This window comes from Crocodylus siamensis, chromosome 3 (assembly GCF_052110815.1).
Source record: "Crocodylus siamensis isolate JL-2025a chromosome 3, ASM5211081v1, whole genome shotgun sequence".
NCBI lineage: Eukaryota > Metazoa > Chordata > Crocodylia > Crocodylidae > Crocodylus > Crocodylus siamensis.
In genome coordinates, this window is record NC_143397.1 from 232894415 (window position 1) to 232908415 (window position 14001).

At 41.8% G+C, this 14001-nt stretch overlaps 1 protein-coding gene across 4 annotated transcripts in view; it reads right to left on the reverse strand.

The window, feature by feature from the left end:
- Positions 1-14001, reverse strand: part of CSMD3 (CUB and Sushi multiple domains 3) — a 1311906-nt gene that overhangs the window by 684775 nt on the left and 613130 nt on the right. For all 4 annotated transcript variants that reach the window (XM_090040525.1, XM_090040524.1, XM_090040523.1 and 1 more), the window contains one exon: positions 661-782. In XM_090040525.1, coding sequence (XP_089896651.1) covers positions 661-782 — 122 coding nt within the window. The remainder of the gene's footprint in view (positions 1-660; positions 783-14001) is intronic.

Sequence of the window (14001 nt, forward strand, 5' to 3'; positions counted from 1 at the left end):
GCCTCCCAAGCATTTATCTTGAATTTATCAGGCATCAGTGTTTCTCCTGCATGCATGAACAAAGTCTTTATCTATGGATCCACTAACAATAAAGACCATATTTGAAAAACAAAAACAAACCTTTTTTTTTCAATTCAGCTCCAGAAGTCTCATTCCATGTGGAGGTTTTTGATGGCAATGCTTCACTAGAAATGTTCTGAAAAGGACTTTCATTCCCACTACAGCCACAGGACCCACTTAAATATGGATTCCACAGTGTGATGTGTTTCCACATTTAAATTAACATAGATCCAGCTTTTATCATCTACCCTAAGAACTGAAACTCAGCACGGTTCCAATATTTGGACTGCTCACACTTCTCCCCACCTTCTTTAGTTTTATTCTTCTCCTAGAATGTAGATCATTAAGTTCCCAGAAGGATCTATGTGAGGACCATGGAATGGGCCTGAAATAATAACACAGAGGGTGCATCTACATATGCGCTTTACTGAGGCGTTAACTAATCTGTCTTTACATAATTAATAATAAGCAATTTTTAAATATCTGTAAAGCACTATGAAGATCAATTGAAATAAATCATATTAATATTAAACATTACAATCTGTGTATGCTATTACACTATGGATTTTTTTAAAAAATAGTTCTGAGTTTTAAGCTTACCTTGTTGTTGTTGATGGCTGTGATGACCCAGACACACTGGGCATTACTGTCATACTGGAATGGAAAATTCGGGGATGTGAAAGTTCCACTGGGTCCCTGAAGATTAGATCCACAAGTCTTTACTGCAAGAAGAAAATGTTTCTCTTATAATACATGCTGAAACATGTAAAGCAAATTCATAAAACATACTTGTTCATATATTAAATAACAGTTAGAGTGGTACTATGCTATTAAACAGAAATATAGCTTCTACAAAAAACCAAACAAACAAATCATCTGATTTGCATGCCTTGTTCTGCAATACAGAGTAAAATAGATATGTTCTGAGGTTCAAGAGACAGTTTTAAGAGACAGACCAGAATCTACTCATGTTTAAATGGTCTCTGTGTTAAGCTAAATAAAGACTTTTTCTAATCAGTGTAATTTTAAAAGATAATACTTATATATCTTTAAAAAGAAGTGCTTGCATACCACAGTACATGATTAAGGTGTGTTTACACATGTCTTTTATGTAGGAGCAATTTACTTCTGGGTAAACTATTCACAAGTAACCACTCCCAGCCCGGCATCTACATATCCAGGGAAGTGGGAGACCATTTGCCTGCCACCACCAGGGAGTGCTCTAAGCTCCCCCTGGGTGCTAGCCCATGGGCTGCCAGAGAGCACCAGGCCAGGAGACAACTACCCCAAGGGTTGCCTGCTGCTGGGGTGGGGACAATGTCCCCCTGCCCTGGCATCAGGGAGCTCCTGCCTCTGGTTCCCGAGTTGGGGGTAGGGGACTTGGAGAGAGAGGAAGTGGAGGGACTGGGACCTACCTCACCCCTGAAACTCTTTATAAGCCCCATGCCTTGATCACCCACTTGGTGCATGGGGCTGGGACCTGTCCCTGACTGGGACAGTTCCCAGCCCCTGTTCCATGACTGCAGGGCAGGAGCTGGAGATGCCATTCCCTGCTCAGTTCCGCCATCATGGAGCTGAGCGAACAGCAGGCTCCCCAGCCTGTTCTATCAAGCAACTACATGGGTGTTACTGCATAGTAAGTAATCACAAGTAAATTTGCTACTAGCATTTGCAGGTAGTAAATTTACTTGTGATAAGCAAAGTTTATTCCACAGTAACCATGTGCACATGTAGATGCACACGCTTACTGTGTAGTAAACTACGCTACTGTGCAGTAAAGTGTCTCATGTAGAAGAACCCAAACAGTACTAATTTTAGAGAGATTTTTCAAGATCTGCTGGCCTATGCTAATATTTCTCTAACGGTTACCATTACCGTAGCTGAAATAGCATTTTAAATGCTAAGAACTTTCAAGATATGACTAGGAGTAATGCCTTTCATGAAACAACGTTTTACCAAAGAAGAAAACAGGTAAACCAATAAGAAAAGTTATTCAAAACAAGCAAACAAAAACTTGTTATTCCCTATAGTGGTGTATCTTACATTTAAAAGTAGTAGTAGTGAAAATAAGTTCTGACAAACACTAGTAATTTGATTTCTTGAATTAGAATTAGATTCTAATATCAGTCTTCAAAATGAGTGTTTTATTCCACAAATAACCCCACTTAAAGTCAATGAGACCATTTATTAAGTTGTACTTAATCACTGAAATTATGGGCCATTGAGCACCAAGAAAATTTTAACCATACACATCAATGAGAGCAGGATTTCTTTTACTGTAACTGGGACTTCATACACAAGGTATTAAACTTCAGCCCTCAAACACAGATATTGTTTTGTTGTTGTTTCCTTTACCATCCATACCATATATTTTCACTGAATGCACTACTCTGGAGCAGTCCTTCCTAGGACTGTCTTGGTGGATCTGCACATGTGCTTAACTGCACGGTAGGTTAATTTGCTGCAGTTGAAATTGTAACAATCTAGAAATTAGATGCTATTGTATTGCAGCAAACTAATGTTTGCCACTACAGTGGCAAAAATAACTGAACCTGTAAATGCTGACCCAGGTGTACATTGCACCTGGTTAGCCCAGGCAGCAGGGAACTAGGCACCTGTCTGCTGCCTAACCACAGGGCTCCAGATGCTGGGACACTCTCCTGCCCCAGCCAGCCCTGAGGCCGCCTCCTGGAGCTGATCCCCACCCCCAACACCACCTCCAGGGGCCCTGCCAGCCCATGGCTGCTCCACCCCAGCTTAAAGTGCTGTAGTGCTGGGCACAGTATCTGCACATGACCCTGGACTACAAAAGTTTGAGTATTGACATATGTCATTAAAGCACTGTGATAAACCCTGGTGAAAACTGCTGGAGTTTATCACTGCCTTAATGACATGATAGATACACCCTTTTTTTCCAGCAACCACAACTAAATCTGAACCCACTATCCTGTCTGTGCAGATTCCTGCACAGTACTGAGTAAAAAAAAGTAATGCCTCATGCTGGATTCTTTCATACCATCTCATTTCATTTATTTAAATTTGGCTATGACAGGGCAATCCATCATACTATTTGTTTACACTTTGACAAAGAAGACTAATTTGAACAGCAGTTGATCAAGCAAATCAATATTGAGTTCTTCTAAGATGGAAACCTTTTATTTGCATTACTCATAATGCTACTCAAAGAATGCCCATCAAAATAAAAATATAGGTTAAATAAGATACTAAAGTCCATAATCTATTTGATGCCTATTTATTGTTGGATATTATGGAATATCCAACTCTGATTTACACCATCTACATTCCCAATGGTATATTTTAATATTGAACATATGTTACCAAGCAGATTTGACCAAGGTAGGAAAATGTATATATAACTATACTCTCCAAATCTGATTTACAAATACACCAATTACTTTTCCTCAAACCAAATACACACACATATGCATTTATAATTACATATGCCAGCACACATAATTTCATAGTTTCTAGGGTCAGAAGGGATCTGAGCAGATCTTCTAGTCCGACCCCCTGCCACGGCAGGAAAGAATACTGGGGTCAAATGACCCCAGCAAGATGTTCATCTAACCTCCTCTTAAAAACCCCCAGGGTAGGAGCCTGCACCACTTCTCTTGGAAGTTGTTTCCAGACCCTAGCTGCCCTGACTGTGAAGTAGCGCCTCCTGATATCTAACCTAAATCTACCCTCTGCCAGCTTGTGACCGTTATTCCTGGTCACTCCTGGCAGTGCTCGGGGGAACAGGGACTCCCCCAGTGCCTGCTGATCCCCCCTGACTAGTTTGTAACAGGCCACTAGATCCCCCCTCAGCCTTCTCTTTTGGAGGCTGAACAGGTTCAGGTCCCGTAGCCTCTCCTCATAGGGCCTGCCCTGTTGTCCCCCGATCATACGAGTGGCCCTCCTCTGGACCCTCTCGATGCCGTCGACATCCCTCTTGAAGTGTGGCGCCCAGAACTGGAGGCAGTACTCCAACTGCGGCCTGACCAGTGCCGCATAGAGGGGGAGGATCACCTCTTTGGCCCTGCTCGAGATGCATCTGTGGATGCATGCCAAGGTACGATTGGCCTTCCTAACTGCCTCTCCACACTGCCAGCCCATGTTCATCTTGGAGCCAATGATGACCCCAAGATCCTTTTCTGCCTCCGTGCTGACAAGAGGGGAGTTCCCTAACCTGTAGGTATGGTGCCAGTTGTTCCTCCTGAGGTGCATCACCTGCACTTGTCTGTGTTGAAACCCATCCTATTCTCATCTGCCCACCCTTGTAACCTGTCTAGGTCTGATTGTACATATATGCACACAGCCATGTGTGTGTTCACACTCAGGTGCTAGGGGCTGGAGTTGAGTCAGGAGTTGGGGAGTGTTTGTTTCTGCTAGAGATCTGGTGGGCAGGACAGGAACAGAGTGCACTTGTCAGCTCCTAGACATGCCCTTGCCTGCCAGGCCTCTAGTAACAGGTCAGAGCTATTCAAGTTACAGATGTTTTTAACCCTGAATGTGCACCCAGGAGGTGCTAACTTTAATCATAACCTAATATTCTTTAAAGTTATCATGTGACACTTGTGATGAGTAAGCACACCCTAAATTACATTTTTAAATCTATGTGTGTATGTGTCTATCTATAGGTATATCTATAGATGTAGATGCATATAATCCACATATGTATACAGATGCAATAATTTTCAGTAATACATACAAAAATATCTTATATCTATGTGTACAATTTCTTTGTTTTTTTCAGCAGTTGAAATTATTTACAAAGGTAACTAATGTGCTCATTTAGTGATATTTATGCTTCTGGTATTCTAGTATTTGAAGATGTCTCTGCAACATACAACCAAAGAAAGAAAAGAGAAGAAGATCTTTTAATGAGCTAAGGAAACATTTCTATAACAACAAAGAATGACTAACCCCAATTTTATTTTTTTTTCTTTTCATGAGAATGAAGTGTGTGTAATACTGATTTATCTGTGTTGCAGGGCACTAAGGTGCCTGTTCCTTTAAGAGCAGACACTACCTAGGGAGAGGGCCCTAAAAGCCAGATAGAAGTCCATTGGGTGCAGGTTACTATGGCAACAGGCTAACAAGTAAATTCTCCTGCACCTGCACACAGTCAGTTGACCAGAAAAGGCAGGGCCCTGCACATATATAAACCCCAGGGCTGGGACTAGAGGCTGAGTTCTCTGTCAGCAGCCAAGGGGGAAGGAGCTCCCAGAGAAGAAGCTCACCAGGGAGGCTTGACTGCCTGTTCTACTCCAAGTAGGATTAAGCTCACCAGAGACCCTGGTCTACAAGGCACTTAATGCTGGGAGAAGTTTGATTTTGTTAAAGGGACAGAGTACCCCTGAACTCCCTGTATTATGACATAGGCCAGGGGCTCATATTTTATTTGCTGTTTATAGGCCGGTAGATCGGGCTGAGGCTATTGGGGGAAGGAGGAGGCCTCACTGGGGGCCCACTATGGTGTGGGAACCCCAGAGCCAGTGTGGGGTGCAACAACTGGGGGTCGTGAGTAGACCCCAGTGCCAGTGTAGGGCACAGCAACAGGGGGGTGAACAGACCCTAGGGCCAGTGTGGGGCACAGCTGTGGAGAGCCCAGTGAGGACAAGAGGCCAAGCTATAGCAAGGCCACAGGAGAGATAATATTTAAAGACCATCTGTGAGGCTTGGAGCGTGGTAAAGGGGTGGTTTTGGAGCCATGTATATAGCCCATAAGGCTGAGGGTGTCCTGTGAGCCATCTATTTTGAAGTGGGACCCAAAAGGGGTCTAAGAACCCACAGGGCTTAGTGGGGTCCATCAAAACCATCCTTATCTTCAAGAAGGGGAGGAAAGTGGATCTGGTAAACTTCAGGCCCATCAGCCTGACCACTATTCTAGGGAAGGTCTTAGAAAAGATTATCAAAGAGTCCATTCTTAACAGACTGGCCGCATCCTGAGGGATAGCCAGCATGGGTTTGCTGCACGTAGGTCTTGTTTGACCAATCTTAGTTTACTTCGTTGTAATAGGAAATATCACCTGGACAAGGGAGAAGAGATGGATGTTGTATATCGTGATTTTAAAAAAGCCTTCAGTCTGGTATCCCATGATCACCTTTTGGCAAAACTGGCCAAGTGTGGCCTCAGCTTCACCATGATCTGCTGGCTGGGGAATTGGCTCCGTGTTCAGACCCAGACGGTCGTGGTTGATGGAAGTCAATTGTCGAGGTGCCCTGTGACCAGTGGGGTCCCTCAAGGTTCTGTCCTCGGGCCAACACTGCTTAACATCTTCATGTTGACACTGGTATCAGAAGTGGACTGGCCAAGTTCACTGACAACACCAAACAATGAGGTAAAGCATCCACACCTAAGAATAGGAGGGCGATCTAGGCCGACCTTGACAGGCTCAGGAAATGGGCGGAGGCGAACCTAATGGTATTTAACAGTGAAAAATGCAAGGTTCTCCACCTTGGGAAGAAAAACCCACAGCATGCTTATAGGCTCAGCAGTGCTATGCTGGCTAGCACTACAGATGAAAAGGACTCAGGGGTCATGACTAACCACAAGATGAACATGAGCCTTCAATGCAGCTAGTAAAGTGAGCAAAATGCTGGCTTGCATCCATAAATGCTTCTCAAGCAAATCCCAGGACGTCATTCTCCTGTTGTAATCAGCCTTGGTGAGGCCGCAGCTGGAGTACTGCATTCAGTTTTGGGCTCCGCAATTCAAAAAGGATATGGAGAAGCTTGAGAGAGTACAGAGAAGAGCCCTACACATCATCAGAGGTCAGGAAAGCAGACCTTATGATGAGAGGCTGAGAGCTATGGAACTCTTCAGCCTGGAAAAGCACAGGCTCAGGGGTAATCTGATGCCTGCCTATAAGTTTATAAGGGGTGCTCACCAGGATCTCGGGGAACATCTATTCACCAGAGTGCCCCAAGGGATGACAAGGTCAAACAGTCACAGACTCCTTCAGGGCTGTTTCAGGCTGGACATAAGGAAGACTTTTTTTTACAGTCCAAGCCCCCAAGGTCTGGAATAGCCTGCCACCAGAGGTGGTTCAAGCACCTACTTTGAATGCCTTCAAGAGAAATTTGGATGTTTATCTTGCTGGGATCCTAGGATCCCTGCTGACTTCCTGCCCCTGGGGCAGGGGGCTGGACTCAGTGATCTTCCAAGGCCCCTTCCAGCCCTAATGTCTATGAAAGACCGTATCCAGTGCACAAACTCAGGGGCAGCTTCCTGATTTTCTTAAAATTACCAGCAAGATGTGGCAGGCGAGAAAGAGGGTGCCCATGGGGCAGGATTGGCATGGTCAAGGAACCCTAGGGGTATCACGGCTATCCCTGGGGACCCCACACTGTGACAATATGGCACACGTCATGGAAGTCCATATTGTTAATTCCATTAGATACTGCACATTCACCTGTTTCAGAGTTGTTCATTTGCACATCATGCATGCTATGTAAAATTTCTGCAAAAGGCAGTGATTCCTTTATTACGTGCATTTAAATTATAATAGTAAAAAAAAATAAAACAAGTGAAAAAGGTCCCTGTGTTTGGTAATTTCCTAGTATCCCATAAAACTGCATCTCATGCTCCCCCCAAAGTTAATGTTATGGTAGATATGTATATCTTATGCATATTTAATCTGCATCAATGTGGTTGGAAACTCTGAAGTAGAAGGCATAACAACATTAGATATACAAGCATATACTTCTTTTATTTTTAAGAGTTATATTGATGGCCAAAATTTGAAATATGGTTTCTGATGTGATAAAATTATAAAAGGTAACAAATACTATATATTTGATATTCAGGTTTAATATGATTTTATTAAATCAGAGGACATTTGAGATATTGGGTCTCAATATAAATCTTAAAAGAAAGAAAAACCTTATTGATTAAGAACAAAACAGAACATATGGCTGGGGCAGACTTAAGAGAAAAATGGATTAACAAAATTATAAATTTTTAAAGATGCAAATATAAGAAGCAGCAAAAAAAGTAGAAATAAGCATTATTGTTTTACACCTTTAAAAGGTTCTTTGTTGGGAAAAAAAAAACCTAAGACATGATAGGCCAGATTCTGAAATCCCATTGAATTCAAAGGATTTTAAAAGCTAGCTATAGTTTTAAATATGATATTCTTAATTTGATGTAAAACTTTCCATACAGATGACTGTATATTATTTTTTTTTAAATACAGCATGAAAAACATCAAATACACTGATAAAAAAAATGAGACCGTTGTGATACCGATTAGGGACAACAGACTAGTTTGTTTTTCTCTGCTGCTGTTTATAAATGAAAACTAGTAACAAATGTTGTGAAGTGAATATATTCCCTGTATTTTGCTAATGAATTAATATTCAAGTTTATTTTTTATATACATAAAAAGATAGTCTACATCAGCTTTAAAGATTTCCTAGATTTTTTTTTATTTGAGAACTGTCTTGGATAGTCTTTATGAGATCAAATCATACCTGACAAGCCAGCTCAACTAAGTGTGAACTTGCTGTCACGTTTCTATGCTGACTCCCATAGCACTGTAAAGAGCAAGTGAAGAAGAAATTAACTATTTACACTGGATTCTGGAAGGAGTATATAATTCTATTGATTTATGGAAATCTTCACATCAAAAAGCACTTCTTGGCATGAGGAAGAGTTGCAGAATCAAGATGACATAAAAAATGTAGCAGAAAGTCAAATACTCAACTGGATAAAAGGTTTGCTAAACAAAACACTGAAAATGTTCATAAGATCACTGTTAATGTGAACATGTAGGATACCACCACAAGACTCACTTTTTTGCCCATAGGAGTATAGGTTGCAGCTATGTTGCTTTAAGGACATAGGCAGACAAGGTTCTTTGGGTGAATCTGATATTTTTTTTACTAGACCAACTGAAATAGTTGGAAAAAATTTTCTTGGCAACCTTTTGGGTTTAAAAACCCTTCATCAGGCTGAGGAAGCCTCTTAAGTTGGTGTGTGCTCTTCCTGGATAAAATGAGTAGTAAAGAAGCCAGCTGCTGGGGTGGTACGCATGCAAGACATGCAGTCAGTGAAGATGTAAATTGAGGAGTCAGTGGGTAAGAGACCAACTGAGTGGGGGGAGGGAGAGACAAGGGGGATGCATGTAGCAGGTAAATAATGAAGAGGTAGCTGGGGAATCATATGTCAGGCAGGTTATAATGCATCATAAATCCAATGTCTATATTTAGTTCATGACTTTCTGTATCCAGGAGTCCAATGAAGAGAAGTTTGTGGGCTTCTCTGAAAGGTGTTTTGACTATGCCATGACAAGAAATGCAAAACCTTCCAACAGATCTCCACAATCCCCACAATTACTACACCCCACAACAGAGCCATCATCATTCCTGGATCTTGTAGCTGCACCTCCAGAAATGTAATACATCTCATCCAATGCACCAAATGCCCTGATGGAATATACATAGGAAAGACCAAACAGCAACTGTGCACCAGAATGAACGCACACTGGAAATCTATCAAAGAAAAGAATACCCAATTACCTGTGGGGCACATTTCACACAAGAAAACCACTCTCTCTCTCTCTCTCTCTCTCTCTCTCTCTCTCTCTCTCTCTCTCTCTCTCTCCAATCTCTCAGCTCTATGCCTCAAATGGAACTTACAAAACACTTTTCACAGATAAACCTATGAACTTCACTTCACTTCATCAACCAAAAAAACCACGAACTAAAAACAGACACTGGATTTATGGTGCATTATAACCGGCTTGACATCTGACTCCCCAGGTACCTCTTCATTATTTACCTGCTACATTCATCTCCCTTCTTCCCCCACTCCCAGCCTGTCTCTCACTCACTGACTAATCAATTAACGTCTTCACTGACTGCCTGTCTTGCATGCATACCAACCCAGCCTCTGGCCTCCTTACTATTCATTCCATCCAGGAAGAGCACACACCAACTGCACAGTCTTCCTCAGCCTGATGAAGGGTTTTTAACCTGAAAGTTTGCTAAGAAATCTTTTTCTGAACTATTTTAGTTGGTCCAATAAAAGATATCAGATTCACCCAAAGAACCTTGTAGTCCTTTGAGCTCATACATTTTTTGTGGCTTAGGAGACATGCAAAACAGGTTTGAACATGCCAAGTGGCATTTTCAGCTATGATCTACCAATACCAAAAAATGAAGGGGCTGATGCAGAAAGAAATGAGGTAGCATGAGCCGACATAGTATTGTTGTATGCTGCAAAAAAGGGAGGAAAAAATATCTTTTGACCTAACTCTGAAGAATCTGTAAGTCACTGGCAGAAAATGGTCCATAAATGGTAGAAAAGAAAAAATCTATAACAATCAGATCTATATCTAGCTTCAGCTGGGAAAGTAGAGTGCAGATTTATACATACAGGAGGGAAATCAACACGTATCAAAAAATACAATTGAGGACACTTTGCAAAGGGCCAATCTATTTCTGGAGTCTAGACTAGACAAGACGTCATTCCACGAAATATACTGATTTATTTTATAAAGGTACTGTCAAAGCACAAAATGATACCATGGGTTTTGAGATCACTTTAACTGTGAAAATATTAGAAAATAAGTTTATACTCATTACAGAAAGGGGATTTTAAAAACCCCACTGAAATGCATAGTTTTATATTGTACTTACAAATAAAAGAAACTGCAATGAACTTAAGGAAGTCTTAGACATCTAGACTATTTAGGCTATGCACAGATCACATTTTAAGCCACATTTAAGAGGGAAGGGGGCTTGCCCTTTTATGTACACAACAGCGTTTCTTATTTAACTGTTACTTTTTTCAATGTAGAGTGGACAAATGCAAGTTTAAAGTTACAGAGGCTTAGATCCATTTATACCGCTGTAAGAGTGGACAAAAGCATGTTATCTTGGTATTAAACGAAACTGGAATAACTATTATACTCTTACATTAAACTCTTTTTTCAGAGATTAATATCTGAAACTGACTATCAACTACAGTAACAGAAACTGAAACTCTGAATACTTTCATGAAGGAAAAGAAATGTGCATAGGTTTTGCACTTCCTATGTAATTTAGCACACGTCTCCCCTTAACTTTGACACTAAATTTGCCCAAGTTAGTAGAACTATTCATGGACATAAATTTATGGATAAGATCAAGTATTTTGTTGGTGGCGTTATTTAGAAGTTAGACAGACTGGATTTAGATGGGTCATGTAGCATTCAAACAAAATATTAAAACACTATTTCATGTATTTAAAAAGGGAAGAAAAGAATCAACAAGAAGAGCATTTAAACGAGACTCAAGCATGTCAGGAAACCAAAGGCTAGCTTGCTGGCACGCAAAGAGAGACTTTGTCTTTTGTACTATCATTAAAAGGGGAAAAAAAGCAAACTACTCAAAGGCTGGTAAGTTAAGAGCCAGTGAATAGCAGTATTAAAATGTTGTCTATGATGAAACTATTGATTCAAGTTTGATTGCTGTTCTCTGACATCCCAACCTTCTTTACAGCCTTCTGCAACACCACACCACTTGTAGGCAGTTGCTTTAGCAGTCGGCCTGCTCCAGTTGAGTGCTCAGCAAGCCCCTGCTGCCAAGTTCTCCCAGAGCCAAGCCAGTGCAAAGCTTCTCCCCACACTTGCCTCTGGCCATCTGCCAGCAGCAGGTCAGCAGTGGGAGGGGGAGAGGAGGCATCTGAGTTCCCTGTGCACAAGCCCCAGGACATTGGGCATCCACCTCCCCACACCCCATCAAGAAGCAAGCCCCCAGTGTACACACACGCCTGACACTGAATCCAGGAGAACCTCCATGCTCAAGCATAGCCCCACATGGAGCCTGATCTTGGTTCCCGCACATCCAGCCAGGGAACACCATGCCCCCATGCTCGCCCTTTCAAAGTAGTAAAACATTGGAAACAACGAGGGAAAAAACAAAATATTTTTAACATTTGTTGTCTTAACCCAGGGTCAGCAATCTCTGGTGTCCAGGCCAGATATGGCTCACAAAGGTATGAGTCTTAGCCCTTTTATTAATGGCTAGACAATTTACTACTGTAGCTCCAGCATTCAGATCTGTTCTGCGTGCTACTAGCTAAGTTAAGTTCTGTCTAAACTGTAGACTTGTCTTGTTATACAAAATAAAACACATTCAAATTACATACAAATGCAGGAATTCTAAAGTGGAAATAATGGAACTGGATTTGTATTAGTAACTCTACACAAACACATAAATAATGTTCCTCTATTTCTTTCCATAATTTTTGCTCTTCCTTATTCTCTCTCAATTATATCTGTTACTTTCCCAATCTGGGCTCTGTCCCAAGGTCTTTAGCATTAAATCCATGAAGATTGTTAAGTCCCCAAGTTCACCATTAGGCACCATTGACATTCTGGAAATCTTTGCTGAGGAACTATAAATGGGCATCTAACTACTGCTCCTCTTGGGAAACAAAGTAAAATGTCCTAGGTATCTATTAGGCACCAAAGCACAGACAGTCTAAGGCAATGACTAGAACAAGAATGAAAACCGGGATTGTGCACTAGAACAAAATAAAATGGTGTTCTATATAAATAATTCTAATAATTATTTTAAGCCATGTGTAGATGAAATAAGGGGCATGTGTGCACGACACTTTAAAGCGGGCTAAATGCTTTTGCACTGCTTTAATGGTGTTGGTGTTTGCATGCACTGGCAGCATATTGTGCATTAATTACAGCTGCTGAGGGAAATTCAGCAGCATAATGTGCCTTAAATGACTTGGGGTGCAGCAAACTCCAAGGAGTTTTCATTTGCTGCCCCTACAGCCATGGAGCAAAGCACCAGGCTCCATTCAGCTCAGGGGCTCTGCAGGAAGCCCGGCAGGCAGCCTGGCAGCAGCCTGGGAAGGCAGGCTCTATTCAAGAAAAGCAGTGAGCCCGATCTATTTTTTTTTCCCTGCACTGGAACCTGCCTGCCTGAGCTGCACAGGGGCCCGGTGCTTCCCTCCACAGCTGTGGTGCCTATGCATGGTTGCTGCCTGGGGCGGGGGCTGCCATGGAGGGTCACACCAGCCCCCTTGATCCCCACCTGCAGCCCAGGGACCACTCAGCCCTCCAGCAGCTGGTCCTCCCCTCCCCACCACCAGGGAGGCAGGTAAGTCAGTGGGGTGTGTGCATGACACAAGGGTTTAGAGGGCCCTAAACTGAAATGGTGTTTTCAAAAACCCACCACTACAATTTATGGCTCCCATTTTGTCTGCAAATGCCCTTCAACAAAAATAATATAACAGCTAACAGCACATGTACTATTGGGAGAAGCATTCTATCTTCATCATTTTGAAACTATTCAAACCTGTTAACACACCAAACTAAACACCTGTATGGTGCAACTAGCAACGATCACAAAAGTCTTTTCCATGGCACTGAACTATTTCTGTGAGTTTCCCCCCAAAGGGCATCCAGAAATTAATATGCATTCAAACTGTAAAACAAGAATCTGATAGAAACATAGTACTGAAACATCACATGATGGGCCAATGTTTGTCAAAACGTATTATCAAAAATTAAAGATATATGACTCACAATATGTATGTTTCAGTTCCTCAACTGGCTTAATGAGTAAAACACAGATATAGTATTCTTGTGACATAATATGTTACTGTGTTTGGATAACTCATCCCTATTTCTTTCTATTCCTTCCTAGAAACTTCTCCTTTTTGTACTTCACAGTGTTAATTTAGTTACTTGTGCCCTGTGGGGATACAGTGTGGATCCCAGAAGCACAACACAAGGTAGAACTTTCCCAGTGACTTCAGATTCATTCATCATGTGGGTGTCTCTGAAATATTAAGACTGCATGTGACGCCTTCTTGGTGAAGAATTGTATAAGCCTTCACGCACATTTATAAAGTTTGACTGGTTACCATTTCAACTGAGCCAAGACTATGGTCACATAAGGTACACTTCCTAGAATCAATCAAAATCT